Genomic DNA, 19,464 nt, shown 5'->3' on the forward strand with positions numbered 1-19,464 from the left:
TTCTGAAGACGACTGCATTAATTGCAGCTCTCGCTAATGGAAAGGAGCCTGCTTCGTTTCCGAGAGGAAGGAAGAGGGCAAGGACTAGTGAGTGAGTGGGTGGTGGGAAGAGGAAAGGAAGAGGAGTGGAAGGGCACAGCCTTGGTGTGGGCTGGGGACTGACTGCGAGATGCCTCTTGGAGAAGTCCCTGAGCCTCTGGGGGAAGCTGGCCCCTGCTGGTCGGCCACTGGCACCATTTACAGCCAGAGCCTCTGCTTCGGGAGATGGTCTCTCTTGGGGGCGCTTTCCTGAAGGGAAACAGCATCGATTTTTTTTCTTTAAAAGATCCCCTACTCCTTTTTGGCTAACTTCCTTTCTGATTGCTTTAGTTTCTTTACCGTCCCTCTCCCCAGATGGGGCACTTCCCTGGGTTTACCTTGTTCCACGTGGTCAAATGAAGCCTGGGCATGGTCACTTAGCTCTGGGTGTAGGAAGGGCAAGATTTAGGCTTTGGGGACCAGGACCCCGCAATCTGACTTCTCCCATTTCTGGGCCTCTCGAGACCTCCCAGAATCTGAGACCGCAGTGAATAGGACGTAAGGATAATGGGGCGGGGGAGAAGGGATCCCGTCCTTACAACATCGCGCCCCCAATTCACTCCTAGTTAACCCTGACGTCGCCAACAGAGTGTCTCCATCACATATCTGCCACCTCCAAGTGATGGTTAAGCCGATGCAAGAGCCAAGCCCAGGCCCCGAGTGCAGGCCGGTGGTGACGGGGCCGGGGACGGCGCAGTCCCCATCCCCGCCCCGGGAAGCGCAGCCACTTTCTCGCCAGCCCCGCCGCAGCCCTCCCCCTCCCAGGCCGCGCCGCTCTGACCGACTGGGCCCGGGTGGCGGCGCCCGGGGTGGGGTGCGGGGCGGGGGCCGGCGTTCCCCGCGAGCAGCCCCGCCCCCGCCCGCGCACCGCCCCCGAGGACTCCGCGGGGAGGAGGAGACTCGGGCGCAGAGCGGGGGCCGCGGGAAGCGGGAAGGGAGCGCGGGGAGCGGCGGGGCCGGGGCCGGCCCAAGGGCGCCCTCGCCTCTGAGCCGGGCGCGGGGGCCGGGGCGGAGGCGGAGGCCAGCGGGGCAGCGAGCGCAGAGAAGTTTGGCGGCGGAGGGGCCGGGCGTCCCGGGGTTGCGAGGAGGCGGTGGCGGCGCGGGGACCGGGGCCATGGGGGCGGGCGCGGGCTGCGGGGCGGGCGCGGAGGCGGCGCGGTGCGCACTGAGCCCCGGGAGCGGCGCGGCCGCCGCGGCGCAAAGTTAGCCCGGCGCCCCGGGACGAGCCCCGCAGCCGCCGCCGCCCCCGGACGCCGTCTTGGCCATGGGCGAGCACCCCAGTCCGGGCCCCGCGGTGGCCGCCTGCGCCGAGGCGGAGCGCATCGAGGAGCTGGAACCCGAGGCCGAGGAGCAGCTGCCCGCGGCGCCGGAGGACGTGAGTGCCCCCTCCCCGCCCGGCAAACTTTCTGGGGGCACCTGGGGGAAAAGCCGCCCCTGTCTCGCCCCACGCCGGGCAACTTGGAGGTTTCAAGGTGACGCGGGAGCGCCCCGGATTGGCCGGGTCCCCGCGGGCAGGAGGGGGCGGAGGGACCGGTTTCCCCGAAACGCGCGCGCACCGCTTCCCTCGCTCTGGTTCCCGCGGCTTCCCTGCGGGACACAGCCCCGCAGCTGCGCCGCGGACCTGTCGCCGCCGGAGCCCCCTCCCCGCCGCTGGTGCAGTGCCGGGGACACGGCGTTTTCCCGCAGAGGCGGCCGCGTCACGGCAGTGACTCCCCCTCCCCTCACGCCCGCGACCTGCGGGCTCCCGGAGCTGAGGAAGGAACGGACGCCGCAGAGTCCCGGTCCCTGGCCGTGCAGGCGGGTCTGGCGACCCCTTCCTCCGCTCCCGGATTAGCTCCCCCCCCGCCCCCGGCACCCGCCTTGTCGCGACTCTGATTGAAATTCAAGCCGGCCCCCTCCTCTGACCCCGGCCGGAGCAGGGAGGGAAAGTGCTGGGAGCGGCTTTGCTCCTAGAAGGAGGCCCGTGAGTCCAACACCGTGGCTGTGCCAGGGGACGGTCCCCTGGGCGAGAAGAGGGAGGGGCTGCCCCAGGGCTTCCCCGCCCTCTGCTGCTCTGGTCTCCATCCCTCCGGTCCTGCGGGCCGGCCCTGGGAAGCCCTGGGAACTGGAGTTTATTGGGTTAACCTCCCGGGGCTAACCTACAAATAGGGGTGAAAAACCGGGCAGACACCCTGCCCTGCCCACCCCCCTCCTCAGGGTGGGGAGATGAAAGTGAAACCAGGCTCCCAACCTACACAACCAAAGCGGGAAAGTCTGAATGGGGTTGGGGGATAATTTACCATCTTCTGTCTTTGGCGTCTGCAGTTAAATCTATCACTTCCTTCTGGCCCTAAATCCCTGGCAGAATCTGATGTAGTCACCTCTTAGACTCAGCCTTGGAAGAGAATGGGTGGGCTTCACCGCATTCGGCATTCACCCCCCACCCGCCCGCTCCCCCCCCCCAATAAAAACAAAAAACAAAACAAAAAAAACTGCAGGCAAAATGTTAGTGTTTATGCAGAGGTGAGTTCTTCTGTGGGGCGAGGGTGTCTAGCCCCCAGCAGGTGAGACCCACTGCGGCAGGGTCTGATGGAATTGCACCTGGCCATGCTCTCCCAGGCCTGGAGTAGCTGTGGACATAAGCTTTAGGCAGCAGAAATTATTAGAGGCTCTTGGACATAGTTGGACGCCTTTATTTAGTAATTGTTGAGAATCACTTGCTCTGCCAGTTCCAGAACCAGCAACACCCACCTTGCCGCCCCCGCCCCCACCCCATCCCTTACTGTGAGCTTCCTCCCTCTGCTCAGTGTGGACTCATTGGGGAGCTCCTCCCAGACTTCCCCTGCTCTCCTGTGGCCAGTCCCTGAGCCTGGTCATGACTCTTGGGCAGCCGCTGGGAGGCTATGTCAGAAACATCCGAGGACTACGGAGACCTTGGTGATAAGTGTGTCTTTCTTTCTCTCCTATTCCTTCTCTCCTGCATGGCCTCCCTCTCTGCCAGCACTGGAAAGTCCTGTTTGATCAGGTATGTGAGCAGTTAACCCCCCACTTCCTTCCAGCCCTCCCTGAAATCGGTCTCAGTCTCCCTGCTTGCGTGGGCTTCCCTAGCTCCGCGCTCCTGAGATGGTGACGTGGGGTGGGGGTGTGGCTTCGTGCATCTCTGGGACTGAACGACGCTGCTCTCCAGGTATCAGGAGGAAGAGATGGACTCCCCTGAGAGGATCTCCCTCCCGCCTCCTCCCTACTCTGCTGCACCAGAGCCGGTTTACACCATATATAAATTGGACGTTATATATTGAATGCCTGGGAAATCCTCCGTATGCCAGGGGATTGCAGTAGGGGGCTGGAGAGGTGGGGGAAGGGCTCGGACTGACAATCCCTCTCCCTTTCTACCTCCACTATGGAGGGTCCATGGCCACCACTGAGGTCAAATCTCTGCCATCCTTGGGGGGCTGACTTACAGTACGGACTCTTTTGAAGGCTGATTCAGTGATTTTAATTCTGTCTTAGGGATGAGGGAGTGCTGGGAGGTTACAGAGGGGAAATTGTATGTGATTCTTTGTGCAATGCCTGGAGTCTAGGTGTAGGGAGTGGGGTTGGGGGTGCCAAGTATTGGCTTTTGAACCTGGAGGTGGACATTTGACCTTCAGCAAGGAAATGGTTCTCCTCTTTGCTTAGCATTCGTGGTGGGTGCTGTTATGTGCTTCCTTCTCCCTCTTTGCCCCATGTTGGAGGATAGTTGAGTGCTGTGGTCCTGGGGTGAGAATGATTGTGCCATGAAGTTTGTGCAACTTTAAGAAATTGGTGTGAGTGGGCCAGAGGGAATGTGTTGGTTGGAGAAGAAGATAAAGCTGAAAAATTAGCTTGAACCAGGACTTAGTCGTAGGCAGGGGAAGCCTTAGAAAGTTTTTTTAGCAGGGTTGTTACGTGATCCAAGCCAGGCTTGGGAAAGCTCCAGTGTCTTAGGGGACAAAGGGTGAATGGCCTGCAGGGACCAGGGAAGCTAGGCAGTAGCTGCAGCACTGAATGGAGGCAAGAAGGTGACAATGAGGATGGAGAGGAAGAGGGACATGGAGATGGAAGAATTGGAAGATCTTAGTAGACCATAGATGAGGGGAACCACATATCTAACTTTGAGATTCTGAACCTAGGAGGGAAAGAAAAAGTTGGAGTGGGGCGGGGTGTGGTGCCTCACACCTGTAATCCCAACACTTTGAGAGGCTAATGCAGGAGGATCACTTGAATCCAGTAGTTCAAGACCAGCCTGGCCAACAAAGTAAGACGTCATCTCTACAAAAAATTAAAAAATTAGCCAGGCATGGTAGCACACTCCTGTGGGTCCAGCTACATGGGAGACTGAGGCAGGGGGATTGCTTGAGCCCAGGAAGTTGAGGCTGCAGTGGGCCACGATCTTGCTACTGCACTCCAGCCTGAGTGACAGAGTAGGACCTGTCTCAAAACAAAAACAAAAAACAAGTTGGAGTGCGGAGAGACGTTGGCAAAAATGACAACTTTGGTTTGAGACAAGTTCATTTAGAGGAGCCAGCTGGTTGCAGATGCTGGAGTGGGCGTGATGACACTGAATTGCAGTGTGAAAGGCCTGGGGTGAGGATTTGGGGTTATCATCCACATTAACCATGAGGCCTGGCTGTGGTTTGAAGTTCAGAGCATGCACTGGCTCCTGTCCTGACGGGTAGAGCATCTCTCCCTCTGGCTCCTAAGAGTACAGCAGCTGCTGGCCTGATGCCCCAAGGCAGGAGGGAGCCCGCTGCGCCACTGCCACCACTACCACCAAGCTGCCAGCCCTTCACACCTCCTGCCAGATTTAGAATCAGAACCTAGAACAAAGTGTATCGTTCTTTTTTTTCTCTGTCTGTGTCTGTCTTTCTCATTTGATTTATTTCCTTTGCCAGTCCTTGTGTGTATGTGTACATTTTAAAACAAACCATTTGGGTGAAAGGAAGAGAGCTTTTGTAGGAAGAATTTGGAACTCAAGGGAATGTGTAGCACCTGATAGTAGCTAGTGGTCTATGAAATCCCAATTTTTTCCAACTGAAGGTAGGTCCTGGGTGTCACAAAGAGCATACCCCTGCTTCTGGGAGGCCTGCCCAGAATTAATTCTAGGAAAGAAATTAGGCCAGGCACAGCGGCTAATGCCGGTAATCCCGGTATTTTGGGAGGCTGAGACAGGAGGATGGCCTCCTAAAAAGTGAGACCCTTTCTCAAAAAAAAAAAAAAAAAAAAAAAAAAAGAAGCAAGCAACCCTGATAGGTCAAACTGCAGTCAAGGATGGGACATGATGCCCATCAGAGTCCCTGTAAGCACAAGTGGCTCTGGAGTTCACCTTCCAGAGATCAGTGGCATGGGAGGCTAGAACCAGTCAAGCATCTCCTCCCTCCCTTCTTGGGTCAAGCAGACACCAGTGGTCACCCAGTTTAAAACTGGGATCTGTTAGGATCTGTGTTCCAGGTGTTAGGGATGGATTAGACCAGTCCCTCTGTACTGTCTGGTTCTTCAGAATGTGGAGTAGCCTTGATCTAGCATGACACCAACTGGACCCCAAGGGCTAGAAGCCATGGCGTTGGTCTTGTTGGTCCTATATGGTCACCCTTAAACTAAATGGCCAGGATACCTGTTGTGGGAATTGGAGGTGATGAAAGCAGGTGACCCCAGTCCCATGGAAGCTTCTGTGTCTCCCTCCCTGGCATTGTGGCATTTGACCCGCTCAAGCAGGAGTATAGCAGAGTCAATCCATGCCATGCACCCTCACTCCCCCGTTTCTTCCCCATGGGTCCCAGAAGTTAACAGCAGGCGGGAGACCTGAAGGTCATCAGTTCAACTCGGTATGTTCCATGTGTTCATGTCCTGTTCAAACTTCTTCTTGAGGGAGTCGTCTTTTCATATTTTGGAGATCTTGATGGTTTTCCTAAATATTTAAGTAGGTTTAAAATTTACCATAAATATTAGTCTGTTGTTACAGTATAATATCATCGTAAAGATGTTTTATTTTTCTGACTGGGTGCTCACACCTGTAATCCCAACACTTTGGGAAGCCAAGGTGGGCAGATTGCTTGAGCCCAGGAGTTAAAGACCAGCCTGGGCAACAGAGCGAGACCCCATCCCTGTTTTTTAAAAGTTAAAAAAAAAAATTTTGTGAAAGAAAAAAGTCTTATTTTCTGTGGAATCTGTTGAGCTTTTCCTTCATGATTCCTTCTGTTGCTTCAGACCTGAGATAGTTTTCATCCCTCCTCAGATCTCATAAATATGCCCTTCTATTTCCTACTGCTTTTTCTATGATTTAAAACATCATATAACCCTGTACTCCACCTGCATCTGATTCCTATCCAGCTATGCTAGCATCACTTATTAAGTAAGCCTTCTTTATTATATTGTTTGAGAAATGTTATTTGGTAAATTTTTGTGTGTGGTTGGGTTTATTTTTTATTTCTGATTTATGCCACTGGTATTTATAATTTTGCACAGGTAATGTCCCCTTTAGTTATCGCTTTATATCTGTTCCATATGTTTCTGAAAAGCTTCCCTTTTTCGGGTTATGCTTTGATAGTCTTATTCTCAGTCCCTTCCTGAATCCCAGGGAGCTTTGATCCGAGGTCAAATATTTAGTCAAAGGCCAAATAGCGAGGCAGTGACAGATATGGGACTGGAGCCCAGTTAACCCACAAAGGGCTTCTTGGGTTGGAAAAGTCATTTCCAGGTTTACCCGTAAAAATGCCTCCAAGATCTCTGAATGTTTAATGAACAAAAGGGTTTGGAGCAGAGTTCTGTTAAGTCAACAAAGCACAATTGCTTTCAAGCTCCAAAGAACAAAAGGGAAAAGGCAAAATTGAAAGTAACTTGACTGTCTTCCTTTTTTCCTTCTCACCGGGAGCCTGTATTTCCTAGACCCCCAAAAGAGACCCCAATTTTGCTAATCTCCCAGAAGGAAAGCAGACAAGTACTATCTCACCAAAATTATAAACATAAACATGTGCTACGATGAACAGAAGGCATGGGGCCACCGCTTCGGTGGGTTGCTGGAGGCAGAAACTTGGATTTGGAGTCAGATAGACCTGGGTTCAAGTCTTACTCACTTTGTGATTGGAGGTAATTACATTAGCTCTCTGAGCCTCAGTTTCCTCCTCTGTAAAATGGGGACAGTAATGTTTAACTCCAGGGTGACTATGAGAATTAAATGGAAGTGGAAATTCCCTTTGCAATATCTGATTCACAGTGGACATTCAACAAATGTATCTTCATTGAGAATCAGAATTAGATTGGAGAAGCACAAGGACCACTTCTGAGATCCGGGCCCCTGTGGGGAAGGCAGCTCCTCAACAGACACTTCTGAGCCCAGAGGATTTTTCTGCTTTCTGTCTTCCAGTGTCTCCCCTTCCCAGCCCCCTGCCCTCCAGCCTGGGGCTGTTTCCTTGGCCTAACTTCATTTGTAGTCCCTGCTTCAAGCTGGCTTAAGGGTGTTCTGATAAGACCCCTGAAGGGATTAGCAAGGAGCTGCAGAGAAAACGCCTGCCCCAGAGACAGGGTGTTGGCCACCCCCAGAACTCACAATTAGCCAACACAACAGGGTTCCCAGAGAGGAACAAAGGCATAGGCTAAACTGGAGCCCTTGGGCTCTGCACCCCCAACTCCTTATCAGGTGGCCTCTCCACCCTTGAGGCTGTGGACTCCTCTCCACCACAGAGCCTGCTTCTCTACCTTGCTCCTGCCCCAGTGACCCCATCAGCTATACTGACATTAACCCTTTTATTCCTGACCACTCACAGAAATGCATTTGATTGCTTTGGGCAACAGGGCCGAGGGATCCGAGATCGAACGTGGCCTGGCTGCCTTCCTGACACATAATAGATACACACGTTTGAGCGAATGACAGGTTGAGCTACACCTCTGCATGCATTGTCTTGGGTTAAAATATCGTCTCTAGGAGCAGGCCCTGACCGTGCGGCTACGACACTCATGGCAGCCCCTCTGCCACCGTATGGCTGCTGCCACCTCAAGGAATATAAGTTATTAGAAGGTTGATGGAGTCATCTTGTCCAGTCTGCTCATTTTGTTCTTGTTTGTTTGTTTGTTTATTTGTTTTGAGACATAGTTTCACTCTTGTTGCCCAGGCTAGAGTGTAGTACCGCGATCTCGGTTTACCGCAACCTCCACCTCCCGGGTTCAAGCGATTCTCCTACCTCAACCTCCCGAGTAGCTGGGATTACACGTGCCTGTCACCACGCCTGGCTAATTTTTTGGTATTTTTAGTAGAGACGAGGTTTCACCATGTTGGCCAGGCTGGTCTCAAACTCCTGACCTCAGGTAATTCACCCGCCTTGGCCTCCCAAAGTGCTGGGATTACAGGCGTGAGCCACCGTGCCGGCCCGTCTGCTCATTTTGCAAATGAGGAGACAGAAGTCAGTGGCCTACTGAGGTCACTTGGTGCAATAGAGCCAGAGCTGAGACTAGATCCCAACCCTGCTTTCTATCTGAACTGTGTTCCTGCCACCAGGCCATTCACTTAGTTGGTGCCTTAAGTAAGCAAAGCAGGTGGAGAGGACACACATCTAGGTCAAGTCTCAGTTCTGCTCCTACTAGGTGTGTGGCAATGGGCAAGCCAGGTGACCTCTTCAGGCTTCAGTTTTCTCATCCGTAAAGTGCCAGACAAATACCTTTCCCTCCACGTTGTTGTGAAGACAGGATGCTGTGTGTATAGTGCCTGGCGCAGTATGTAGTGAGCACCTCATAAATACTATTGGGTGTTACATTTAAAGAAATTTTTAAAAGACATATAATAGAGTAGGTTTTTTTGTTTTTGTTTGTTTGTTTGTTTTGTTTTTTTGAGGCAGCGTCTCACTCTGTTGTCCAGGCTGGAGTGCAGGGGTGCCATCTTAGCTCACTGCAACCTCTGTCTCCCGGGTTCGAGTCACTCTCCTGCCTCAGTCTCCCAAGTAGCTGGGATTACAGGCATGTGCAATCACGTCTGGCTAATTTTTGTATTTTTAATAGAGACGGGGTTTCACCATGTTGGCCAAGCTGGTCTTGAACTCCCGACCTCAAGCGATCTGCCTGCCTCAGCCTCCCAAAGTGCTGGGATTACAGGCGTGAGCCACCGCGCCCGGCCAGACCTCGGTCTTGAATAAGTGTTCAGAGCCCCAGTTGGGGTTCCTTCCACCATATCAGGCTGCCTGCTTTAGGGAAGAAGCTGAAAAATCACATTCCCCTGAACTTTCCAGAGAGAAAGGAGAGAAGGTTTTGGACAAAAGCTGCCTGGGGAGTGTTGTGCATGGCAGAGGGTGAAGGGTGAGATGAGGCGTCTGGCCACCAGGTAGACAGGGCTGGCACTCCTCTGTCTGGTGTTCTGATCTGGCAGTTCCTGCTGGAGCTTTACTTAGTGGGCTGTCATGACATTGGGGCCATTGTCTTGTGCTAAAGAAACGAGTCCATGTGTGTCTTAAGCTGTGAACAACTAGAGGTAGCCCCCATCACCATTCCCCAGGCTTTTGTGAAGCAAGGTACAAGTTGAAATCAGTATATTTGAGTCAGTAAATATTCTTTGAGGGAGCAAACATTGGATGTCTAACTGCGTGCATATAAATTTGTTGTCTCATTTTGATCTCTCAGCAGCCCTGTGAGGTGTGTGGTGCTGCACCTCAAAAGAGGAAACTGGCTTGGTGCAGTAGCTCACACCTGTAATTCCACCACTTTGGGAGGTTGAGATGGGAGGATGGATTACTTGAGGCCAGGAGTTCAAGACCAGCCTGGTCAACATAACAAAACCCATTCTCTATTTAAAATAAAAAAGAGGAAAGTGAGGTTTGAGGGGGTGGAGTTTGCCCAAAGACAGCAGTGAGGACCTTCTTCTGCAGTCGCATATGTGTGTAAGCGTGCGCGTGTGTTCGTGTGTGTTTGCGCGTGTGTGTCCCCACAAGGCTTCTGGGTGGCTCCTGAAACGGGCCAGGAGATACAGGAACAGCTGAGCACCCTTTATCCTTCCAGCCCTTTATCCTGCCTGCCATGCACCCCCTCTGCATCTTGCTCCACTCTCTCCCTGGATCTGTCAGCTCTCTCTCCTCTGGGGGACCAGCGGGACCCTTTGGTGGCTGCCAGGGGAAGCAGCAGCAGCCAGAGGTTTAGGCTGAAGGGGAGGGATGGAGTGATGTCAGACCTCTCCCTGCTGACATTCACTCTCCACTCCCTGCCTGCGGCTCCCTTGAGACTCCTGGGCTTCATGGCCATGACTCGGCTTCAGTCCCCAGGCGGCACATCAGGCTGGGCCGGATGAGTCAGCGTGGATGTTACATCTGCTCCTCCCGGGTACCCAAGGGCCTCTGAGTCACAGCCCCCAGCGGCCCCCTCAGTGGCCTGGCAAAGGCAGGGGCCGATCTGGAATGGGGAGGGAGCTGTCTGTGTGCCTGAGAGTCCTTGTGAGGAGGTCAGAAGGAAAAGGGGCCTGCAAAAGTCCCCCAGGGGTGGGAGGGAATAGGCCCAGTGGAGGAGGCAGGCCCCCACCCCATGCTGCCCGCCCCCCTACCCATCCCCGGCTGCATGCCTTCCAGGGAAGGTGTGTGGTCATTTCTTGCCCTCACTGCCCAGGTGTTGGGAGAGCTGGGTGGTTTTCCGGAAGCATGCCGATTGTCAAGGGCTCAGCCTGAGTTCAGGCCAGGATCCCTGCCTCTCCCTAGTCAGCCTGCCTACCCCCATCCTAGGGTTCGGCTGTTTGACTTAGGGCAAGGGGGATGCTCAGGGGGCTGCTTGGGGCTTTTGGGAGAAGCCCCATTAGAGGGCTGCGCTGCCTCCCCCACCCCTCTATGGTGGCAGCTGAGGGAGCAGAAATAATACGACTGGGAATCCTGGAGGCTTCTCCAGCCGTCAGGAGCCTGGCCTGGCCAGATCCCAGGGGAGTAGGGGTCACAAGGGCCCCTCATGCCTCCATCTGGGGAGGCTGGAGGACAAGAGGTATCAGAACCTGGTTTTAAGAGCTGGTCTCTCTCCTTCCCACAGAGGCTTGAGGTCTCTGAAAACCCACTCCCAGCCCCAGCTTGAAGCAGGCCAGACTGCCCGGGTCCACCCCTTCCAGACTGCCTCAGGCAGTGGGCATGTCTCTGAGTACCTCAGTTTCTGTATCTGTTAAATGGGACGAACCAGACTTACTCTAGGGTTGGCATGAGAACGAAAACAAAAACAAATTGTGAAAGTCAGTATTTTAAAGAGTCAGGGGAAAAGGTCAGGGGAAAGTGTGAGGTGGTTTTCTCTATGGGCGAATTAGCATCCTCATTTGCAAGGAAGCAGAACTGGAAGAGAAAGCTCCTACTCCCCTAACCTCCCTGCTGACCTCGGCAGCTGCAGCCTGGACCTAATTTATGGGGCTGTAAATATCCATGAATGGGCCAGAGTTCCCTGGTGGGCTGTGGCCGTTGGGTGGGGAGAGCTCTACTGAACCATAAACCCCTGGGCAGCCTCGTTAATTCTGCTCTGCTCAGAAGCCGGGTAATGAGGCAGGGGGCCAGCAGATGAGCCATGGTAACCTTCACCACCACCCACCAGAGGGGAGAGACAGCTGCCTGCACCGTACTCCAGCCCTAGCACCAGACTCCAGCCCTAGCACACATGCCTGTGCTCATTTCCCAGGGCTCATTCTGCCTTGGTATGTGTGCACGGGAGAAGACAATGGGGATCCGGGTGGGAACCCGCTCTAGATCCCAGGTCTCTACCTTCCTGGCCCAAGAGGTCTTTACCCCAGTGGCAGCTGGTTCCTTGGCCCCGGGTACTGCCTTTGAGGTCCTTGAGAGTACTCACATCCCTCCCTGAGGTCCAGGGCCTGTCTAGATCATGGACAGGGAGAGGGTCCTCCTGGGAGAGAGAATTCAAGCTTAGAGGCTGGAGTACGGTGCTAGGGCTGGAGTACGGTGCTAGGGCTGGAGGAGACATGTATTTGTCCTGGAAATGCAGCTGATGAAAATCACACATACATCATAGACACAAGAAGATAGAGGTATGCCCTTCTTCCTCTCGTGCTTTCTTGCTGCTGGGCAGATTCTGAAGCCTCGGCCTGTCTCATGGGCCGGCCCCTGGGAGGGGAGAAGCAGTGCTGCTGTCCTGGGTGCTGAGCAGGCAAATCCCAGCTCCAGCAGGGTTTGCTCCCTGAGAGCTCAGCTCAGCAGCCCCATTAGGCCAGTCACAGACTCCTCAGCCTCTCCCAGGGCCTGGTGTCCCCAGTCAACCCTCAGGCTGGGCCTGGAGCCCACAGACTTCTAGCATTGCTGGAAGACTCCAGCAAAGCGTCAGCTGCCCGGAGAGCCTGTGCTACTCATGGGGCGGAAGTGAAAGGCTCTGGTTCTGAACCAGCGGCAAAGGGGCTGGGTCAAAGGGAAACATGACTGCTGTGGACTCATGCCTTGTTCCCAAAGAGTGTTCCATCGAGTGTTACTGTGAAAAAATACTACGATCAAAGGTCAAATAAGTTTGAAGAATGCTGGGCTGAACAAAATCGGACAGGTTTCTCCAGCCTAAGACCTTGCAGAGTCCGCGATATGGTGCATTATGACCCTCCAAGAGGGTTTTCTACTTGTAGGAGCACAGAACCCTTATTTCAGGTACCATCAGGTACCTGGTATTCCACAGGACACACATGGGGAAACGCTTAAACATCAGCCGGGCGCGGTGGCTCACCCCTGTAATCCCAGCACTTCGGGAGGCTGAGGCAGGCAGGTCACGAGGTCAGGAGCTGGAGACCAGCCTGGCCAACATGGTGAAACCCCTTCTCTACTAAAAATACCAAAAATTAGCCAGGTATGGTGGTGGGTGCTGTAGTCCCAGCTACTCAGGAGGCTGAGGCAGGAAGATTGCTTGAACCTGGGAGTTGGAGATTGCAGTGAGCCAAGATCTTGATGATCACACCACTGCACTTCAGCCTGGTGACAGAGTGAGACTCCATCTCAAAAAAAATAAAAATAAAAATAAACTCGGGCTATGTTTCATTCAACTGAACAAGACAGAGAAAAACAAGGGAGGGCAAGATGGGACCAACCAGCACAGTGCAGGAATCCTGAACTCTTTCTGTCTTCACCGCGAACTCACTCTCTGACCTGGACTAGTTTATTTTGTTCCTTTTGCCCTCTGCACCCGTTTCCCCATAAAACGAGTGTGATGCCTGGGCCACAGTTGATCCTTAGTGAATATGTGTTAGGTGGACACGTAAGAGGATCGGATGAGGGTCTCTCAAACTCTCTTTAGCCACAGCACTCTAGTGATGGGGGAGAGTGCAGGCTCTCCCCCCTCTGCCTGGATATGAATCCGTCTGCACCGATGACCAGCCATTCACACTTGGGCACCCCAGCTCTTGGTGCCTTGGTTTCCTCTCCTGTAAAATGGAGCTCACAGTAGTATCTACCTCTTAGGGTTGCTGTGAGGCTTATATAGGGGGGACCACTCTCAAAGTGACCAAGTTAGGACATTTGAGAGTGAAGGAGCCACTGTAAATCACACTCAAGGCCGGCATGGTGGCTCATGCCGATAATCCCAGCACTTTAGGAGGCCAAAGTGGGAGAATTGCTTGAGGCCAGGAGTTCAAGACCAGCTTGGGCAACATAGCAAGACCCTGTCTCTACAAAAAATAAAAAAAAAAATTAGAAATTAGCCAGGTATGATAGCACATACCTGTGGTCCCAGCTACTCAGGAAGCCAATGCAGGAAGATTGCTTGAGCCCAAGAATTCAAGGTAGCGGTGAGCTACAGTCACACCACTGCACCCCAGCCTGGGCAACAGAGCAAGATCCTGTTGTTTCTTAAACAAGAACAATAATTATTATTATGCTTGGACAACAAGTATATGCCAGGACTGTCACAGAAAAACCAGGATGTGTGGTGGCCTGAGGTTTCAGTCAGAGGTGCCTGATACACAGCACACTTTCCACATATATCAGCCCTTATCGTGTTGCTGTTCACCGGGATAGTATGCAGAAGGTCAGCACATAAACTAGCTCCGAATGGAGCTGCCCTGCCTGAGGAGAGCTGGGAGCTGCTCCTCAGTACCCTCCCCAGCACCTCTGGGCTTTGGAGGCCCCATAGCCCCTAGAACTCTGCAGCGCAGTTTGAAAACCACTGAGTTTCCCTCCTGCTTTCCTGTACCGTGATTTCTGATTCCCTGACCTGCTGTCCCTCTCCCCAGTGTTGCCAGGCCCCTCCAACAGCACAGACCCAAATGACCCCAGCCCTTCCTCACTCCCGTGTGGAATTGCCTGCTCCGATCCCGAATGTCCCGTAGCCCCTTGACTGTGCAAAGACTCCAAATAGAAGATTGGCTGCCCTCGTGGGCTGCATGGGTTGTGGATTTCTCATTTTCTACCCCCCCATTTTCATATGGCACGCTTCTGTGCATGGGGTGGCTGGCCCTTACATCTCCCTGAGAAGAGTTTCTGCTTGATTGATGGAGAAACTGAGGCAGGGTGGTTGAATGAACTACCCAAGGTGGCACAACAGCTGCGAGTGGAGCCTTCTGAACTCTCTTCCTCCCCTTGCCCCAGAGTAGGGAAGGAGCCCCAGATGAACAATACAAAGAGAGAATCTGATGGGTCAGCTCCCCCACCTAGGTGGACTGAGCGCCCCAGGAAGGAGTCCAGCATCGAGGATAGGGGATGGCAGACCGTGTGGGAGGCATCAGGCTGGGGCGAGCTGTGACCTGGAGGATTAGGGTCGGACGCTGGGTGCTGGTGTGATTAAAGGCTGAGGCAGGTGGGCGGGCCAGCTCCTCAGTGCGTCTGTATCCTCCGCTCAGTCTGAATGTGGACTTGGCTGCCCCTCCCTCCACGGCGCTGACCCCTATTCAGGAGGCAGCTGGAAGGACGCTCCCAGGCTCCTGGCTCTCTGCTGGGCCCCTGTGGCCCATTCGCAGCCCACATTCTAATGGCTGCCCCGACCAGCCCCAGAGCAGCCCTGGTCAGGCCACCTCAATCCCACCCAGCCCAGACCGCATCAGAAGCACCTCACTACCAAAGTGGGTGAAGCCGGGGCACGGCGCCTGGGGGAGGGGAGCTTCAGGACCAGCACCACGGTATTAACTAGGAAACTGCATTAAAAGGGCTTGTTTTCCCGAAAGCTCCAAACCACAGTTTGGATCTGCCTAGTGATCCCATCCCCCTTAAGCAGGCTGTGAAGGAGGCGAAGGGTAGGATATGTGCCCAGAGAGGGCCGGCCACACCTCCATCACAGCAGGATGCTCCCAGCTTTGCCGCAAGGGAAGCTGGTCTGGCCTTCAAGCCCCGGTCCTGTTGAGCTGCTGCCCTGCGAGAGGAAGGTAGCCCACTTTGTAGATAAGGTAGTTGTGGCTCGGGAGTTTACTGTAAATTACACAAACCCTGGTTAGTGGCAGACACAAGCATGAGGTTTGCCTTGTTCCTTGCTACCCCTGAGTGAGGGGTGCAGCCTCTGTTAGAAGCTCCCAGCTTCCTTCTGGGGCAATGGAATGCACCTCTCTCCTGCTTTCTGGGCACTCATGCTCTCCCTGGCTCTCTCTCTCTGTCTCTTTGTCCCTTTGCCTCCCTTTCTCTCTCCCCCACGCCCCACACGCATTGTCAGCACCTGCCCTTACTCTCATCTTCCTGGGGCTGGGGGTGGGGGTCGAAAGGTGTCCTGTGCATTCACAGAGCCCAGGCAGCCGGCCCCATTGCTGCCTCTCCCTCCCCCTCCCCCAGCTGTCTTCTGGGCATCCCCAAGGCCTCATTATTAGGGTAGCGGTGACCCCCCCATTGTCTGGCCTGTCTGGCCCTGCCATGAAAGGTAGAGTTTTGGCAGAGAACCGAGGCTCGGCCTGATTCCAGCTTGTTCTCTGCTGTCTGGAGCCTGTTACTATGCTCGGGGCAGGGCAGGCAGGCCCTGGTTGGCGGTGGGGGCTTGAGGAGCCACAGGGCAGCCATGTCACTAGGACAACAGCAGGGAGCCCTGGAGGGGGAGGTTGAGGGAGAGAGCAGGTGGTTCTTTGTCTGGAACCTGATCCCAGCACTCCCACCGCACCCCCACCCCACTGCCCTCCCCAGCCTGGGAGGCAGCCCCTAGAAGAGGATTGGTGCCTGCTCCCAGGGCACGCAAAGCCGCTGGGCTCCCTCCCCCAGGCCGAGGCAGGAGAGACTGCACAAGCTGTGCTGAAGACCAGTGGCCCCCTTGCACCCCCAACTAGGGGGATTCCCAGGACTCCACCTGCTCCTTCTCAGCCCGCAACCCCCCCATCTGCCCACCCAGCACATGAGGGCCAGGCTAGTGAAACCCTGTGATGGAGCAGGGATTGGCACAGGTGGCTTGTAGAGATGGGAGGGGTCCCAGGCACCAAGGAAACAGACCCTCCCTGGCTGCGGTTGCCACATTTCCTCTCCAGGCTCCATTTTCTTAGCTGAGCAATGAAGGAGGTTGGAGCTGTTGCTGTCTGGGGCTGTTTCCTGATTTAAAAATCTCTGTCTATGGGGCTGGGTGCGGTGGCTCACGCCTGTAATCCCAGCACACTGGGAGGCTGAGGTGGGTGGATCACGAGGTCAGGAGTTCAAGACTAGCCTGGCCAAGATGGTGAAACCGCGTCTCTACTAAAGATACAAAAATTAGCCGGGCGTGGTGGCGGGTGCCTATAGTCCCAGCTACTCAGGAGGCTGAGGCAGAGAGTTGCTTGAACCTGGAAGGCGGAGGTTGCAGTGAGCCGAGATTGTGCCACTGCATTCCAGTCTGGGTGACAAAGCAAGACTCCATCTCAAAAAAAAAAAAAAAGAGTATCTCTGCCTGCTGTAGGGCTGTGAGCCTCCTGGAGCCCCTTCCTCTCCTGGGCCCCGCACTCACCTCTTTGGTACTTAAATTTTGTTCCTGGGCATCAGAGCAGTCTCTGGAGCTGGAGGTCAGAGGCACCTGGCCATGGCTTAGAGGAATCGTGCTTGGCTGGCTGGAGGTGGAATCCAGGCTCTGCCGCTTGCTGGGCAAATCACTTCATGTCTCTGTGATAACTTTTCTGTGCCTCTATTTCCTCATCTGTAATACGGGGACGTGGACAGGATCTGCTACATAAGGTTGTGTAGGGGTCAAAGACATTATATGCATAAGGTACTTAGAACAGTACTTGGCTCCATGAAAAGTCAGCAAATATTAGGTGTTTTTATTCTTCAAGATCTTTACTAAGCAACGAGTAGATGAGTTTCCTGAAATACTTGATGTTGTGAACCAAACAGATGTCATTCGTGAAACCTGGCATTTTGGCTTGAAGGTGGGAGATACAGATTTTAAAATATGCCTCAGGACCAGGCGTGGTAGCTCATGCCTGTAATCCCAGTACTTTGGGAGGCTGAGGCAGGAGAATCGCTTAAGCCCAGGAGTTCGAGACCAGCCTGAGCAACATAGTGAGAGCCCATCACTACAAAAAATTTAAATATTAGCTGGTTGTGGTGGCACACAACTGTGGTCCCAGCTACTTGAGAGGCTCAGGTGGGAGGATTGCTTGAGCCCAGGAGGTTGAGGCTTCGGTGAGCTAGGATGGCACCACTTCACCCCAGCCTGGGTGACAAAGTGAGATCCTGTCTAAAACAAAAACAAAAAACAGTAGACCTCATTGGAGATGTCCTTTCTTGTTGAATTCGGTGGAGAATTGAAATAGCCCATGACTGGGATTCCAGACTGTTGCTCTTTGATTGTCTCAGAAGTGCTACACGCGGAATCCACTTTCCTGAAATAGCCTTCATTGACCATCTAGAAAACGCGAAAACGTGGGTTTGGTATTCCGAACTCCCTCGTCATGCACACACACACCCTCAATGTCTGTTTGCCTTTTAAACAACTCACAGCTGCGTCTCCAGGATGCAACTTGTGAACAGGAAAACTGGCACCTAGGAGATGCTTGGTGTAAAAAGTGTTGCCATGGGCATTGGGTGGGTTCCGTGAGGGAAGGGACAGAAATGATAAGGTCTTCTCTGGGAGAGGTGACTAAGATCCTGTCTTTTCTTCTTCTTCTTTTTTTTTTTTTTTTTGAGATGGAGTCTTGCTCTGTCGCCCAGGCTGGAGTGCAGTGGCCGGATCTCAGCTCACTACAAGCTCCGCCTCCCAGGTTCATGCCATTCTCCTGCCTCAGCCTCCCGAGTAGCTGGGGCTACAGGCACCTGCCACCACGCCCGGCTAATTTTTTGTATTTTTAGTAGAGATGGGATTTCACCGTGTTAGCCAGGATGGTCTCAATCTCCTGACCTCGTGATCCGCCTGCCTCGGCCTCCCAAGGTGCTGGGATTACAAGTGTGAGCCACCGCGCCCGGCCTGATCCTGCGCCTTTTCTAACTGAACCGATGAGGCTTTTCATGGAAAATCAGTGCGTGTCTGGTCATCTGAACACCCACTATGTATTCATCCAACAAATCTTGATTGAGTGCTGATAATGCCAGGCTCTGTGCTGAGCCTTGGGGATAAGTTGTGATACCCATCTGCGAGGTGCGCAGTCCAAGGAGGAGGCAAAAGCAGACAGACACTAGTGTGGGCTGGAGGCCCAGAGGTCTGGACAGAGCGGAGGGCGCAGTAAGAAGAGGCCATGCCTGAGGGGAGCCTTCCAAGAGAAGGGCACATCTGAGTAGTCAGGAAGGGTGAGTCGGAGTCTTCCAGGGAGACGAAGGAAGAAAGGGAATCCCAGGCAGATTCATGTGCAAAGCTGCAAACGATGAAAGAGCATGGTGTAAAACACACGGATGCACACTCATGTGCGCGCACAAACACCCCCCAAAACAAAAACCACAGAGCAGAGTGTCTCTGGGGAGCCCCGCCAATCCTCCCTGCCTGGGTGTGTGGGAGGGGCTGTGGGAGGGTGGCCAGGGGCGGAAGGACGTGCAAGGCGGTGCTTCTTGCTCCCCAGGGCCCTCTGGCATCCCCCCTGGAGTCCCTCTGGCCCAGTCCCCTTTCCCTTTGCCAGTCACAGCTGAAACGTCCTTCTCCTGCTGTCCTCTCCCCTGTTCCAGGCCCCAGAAGTTTCTCATCTTCCTCCACCCATTGCCTTTTCATTTGTGCTTCCCTCTCCATGGTGAGAGGAGGCAGTTTAACCTCTTTGAGCCTCAGTTTCCTTATCCACATGAGATGGCTGGATTGGGTGATCCTGAAGGTCTGCAGGTCCTCTAGGACTTTAAGTGATTGTCATTCCTATTTAGATGTTTCCCAGGGAGGTCCTTGGAAACCTCCCAGACACTGACCGAGACTCTTGGCCAGGGGCTGGGGACTAAAGCCAGTGAATAGTAGTGGAGATCGGGGCACCCACATCAGTGTGAAGAGGAGGTGGTGCCCTGCTGACCCCGCTGCTGTCTGCTTTTCCCTCAGTTTGACCCTGGGAACACAGGCTATATCAGCACAGGCAAGTTCCGGACTCTTCTGGAGAGCCACAGCTCCAAGCTGGACCCTCACAAAAGGGAGGTA

At 54.1% G+C, this 19,464-nt stretch overlaps 1 protein-coding gene across 10 annotated transcripts in view; it reads left to right on the forward strand.

Moving 5' to 3' along the window:
• The first annotated feature begins 984 nt into the window (after positions 1–984).
• RHBDL3 (rhomboid like 3) overlaps positions 985–19,464 on the forward strand; it is a 60,240-nt gene continuing 41,760 nt past the window's right edge. For 6 of the 10 annotated variants that reach the window (XR_012425523.1, XR_012425524.1, XM_045375161.3 and 3 more), the window contains exons 1-3: positions 1,196–1,453; positions 3,059–3,082; positions 19,369–19,464. The exon at positions 19,369–19,464 is cut by the window's right edge and continues 63 nt beyond it. Coding sequence is in view for 8 of the 10 variants with exons in the window: in XM_045375161.3 (XP_045231096.1) it covers positions 1,343–1,453; positions 3,059–3,082; positions 19,369–19,464 (231 nt within the window). In the remaining 2 variants the exon portion in view is untranslated. Of the gene's footprint in view, positions 1,454–3,058; positions 3,083–19,368 lie in introns of all 10 variants that reach the window. The other 4 variants (XM_005583395.4, XM_005583396.4, XM_074018988.1 and 1 more) reach the window with 4 other exon arrangements.

Source organism: Macaca fascicularis, chromosome 16 (genome assembly GCF_037993035.2).
Source record: "Macaca fascicularis isolate 582-1 chromosome 16, T2T-MFA8v1.1".
NCBI lineage: Eukaryota > Metazoa > Chordata > Mammalia > Primates > Cercopithecidae > Macaca > Macaca fascicularis.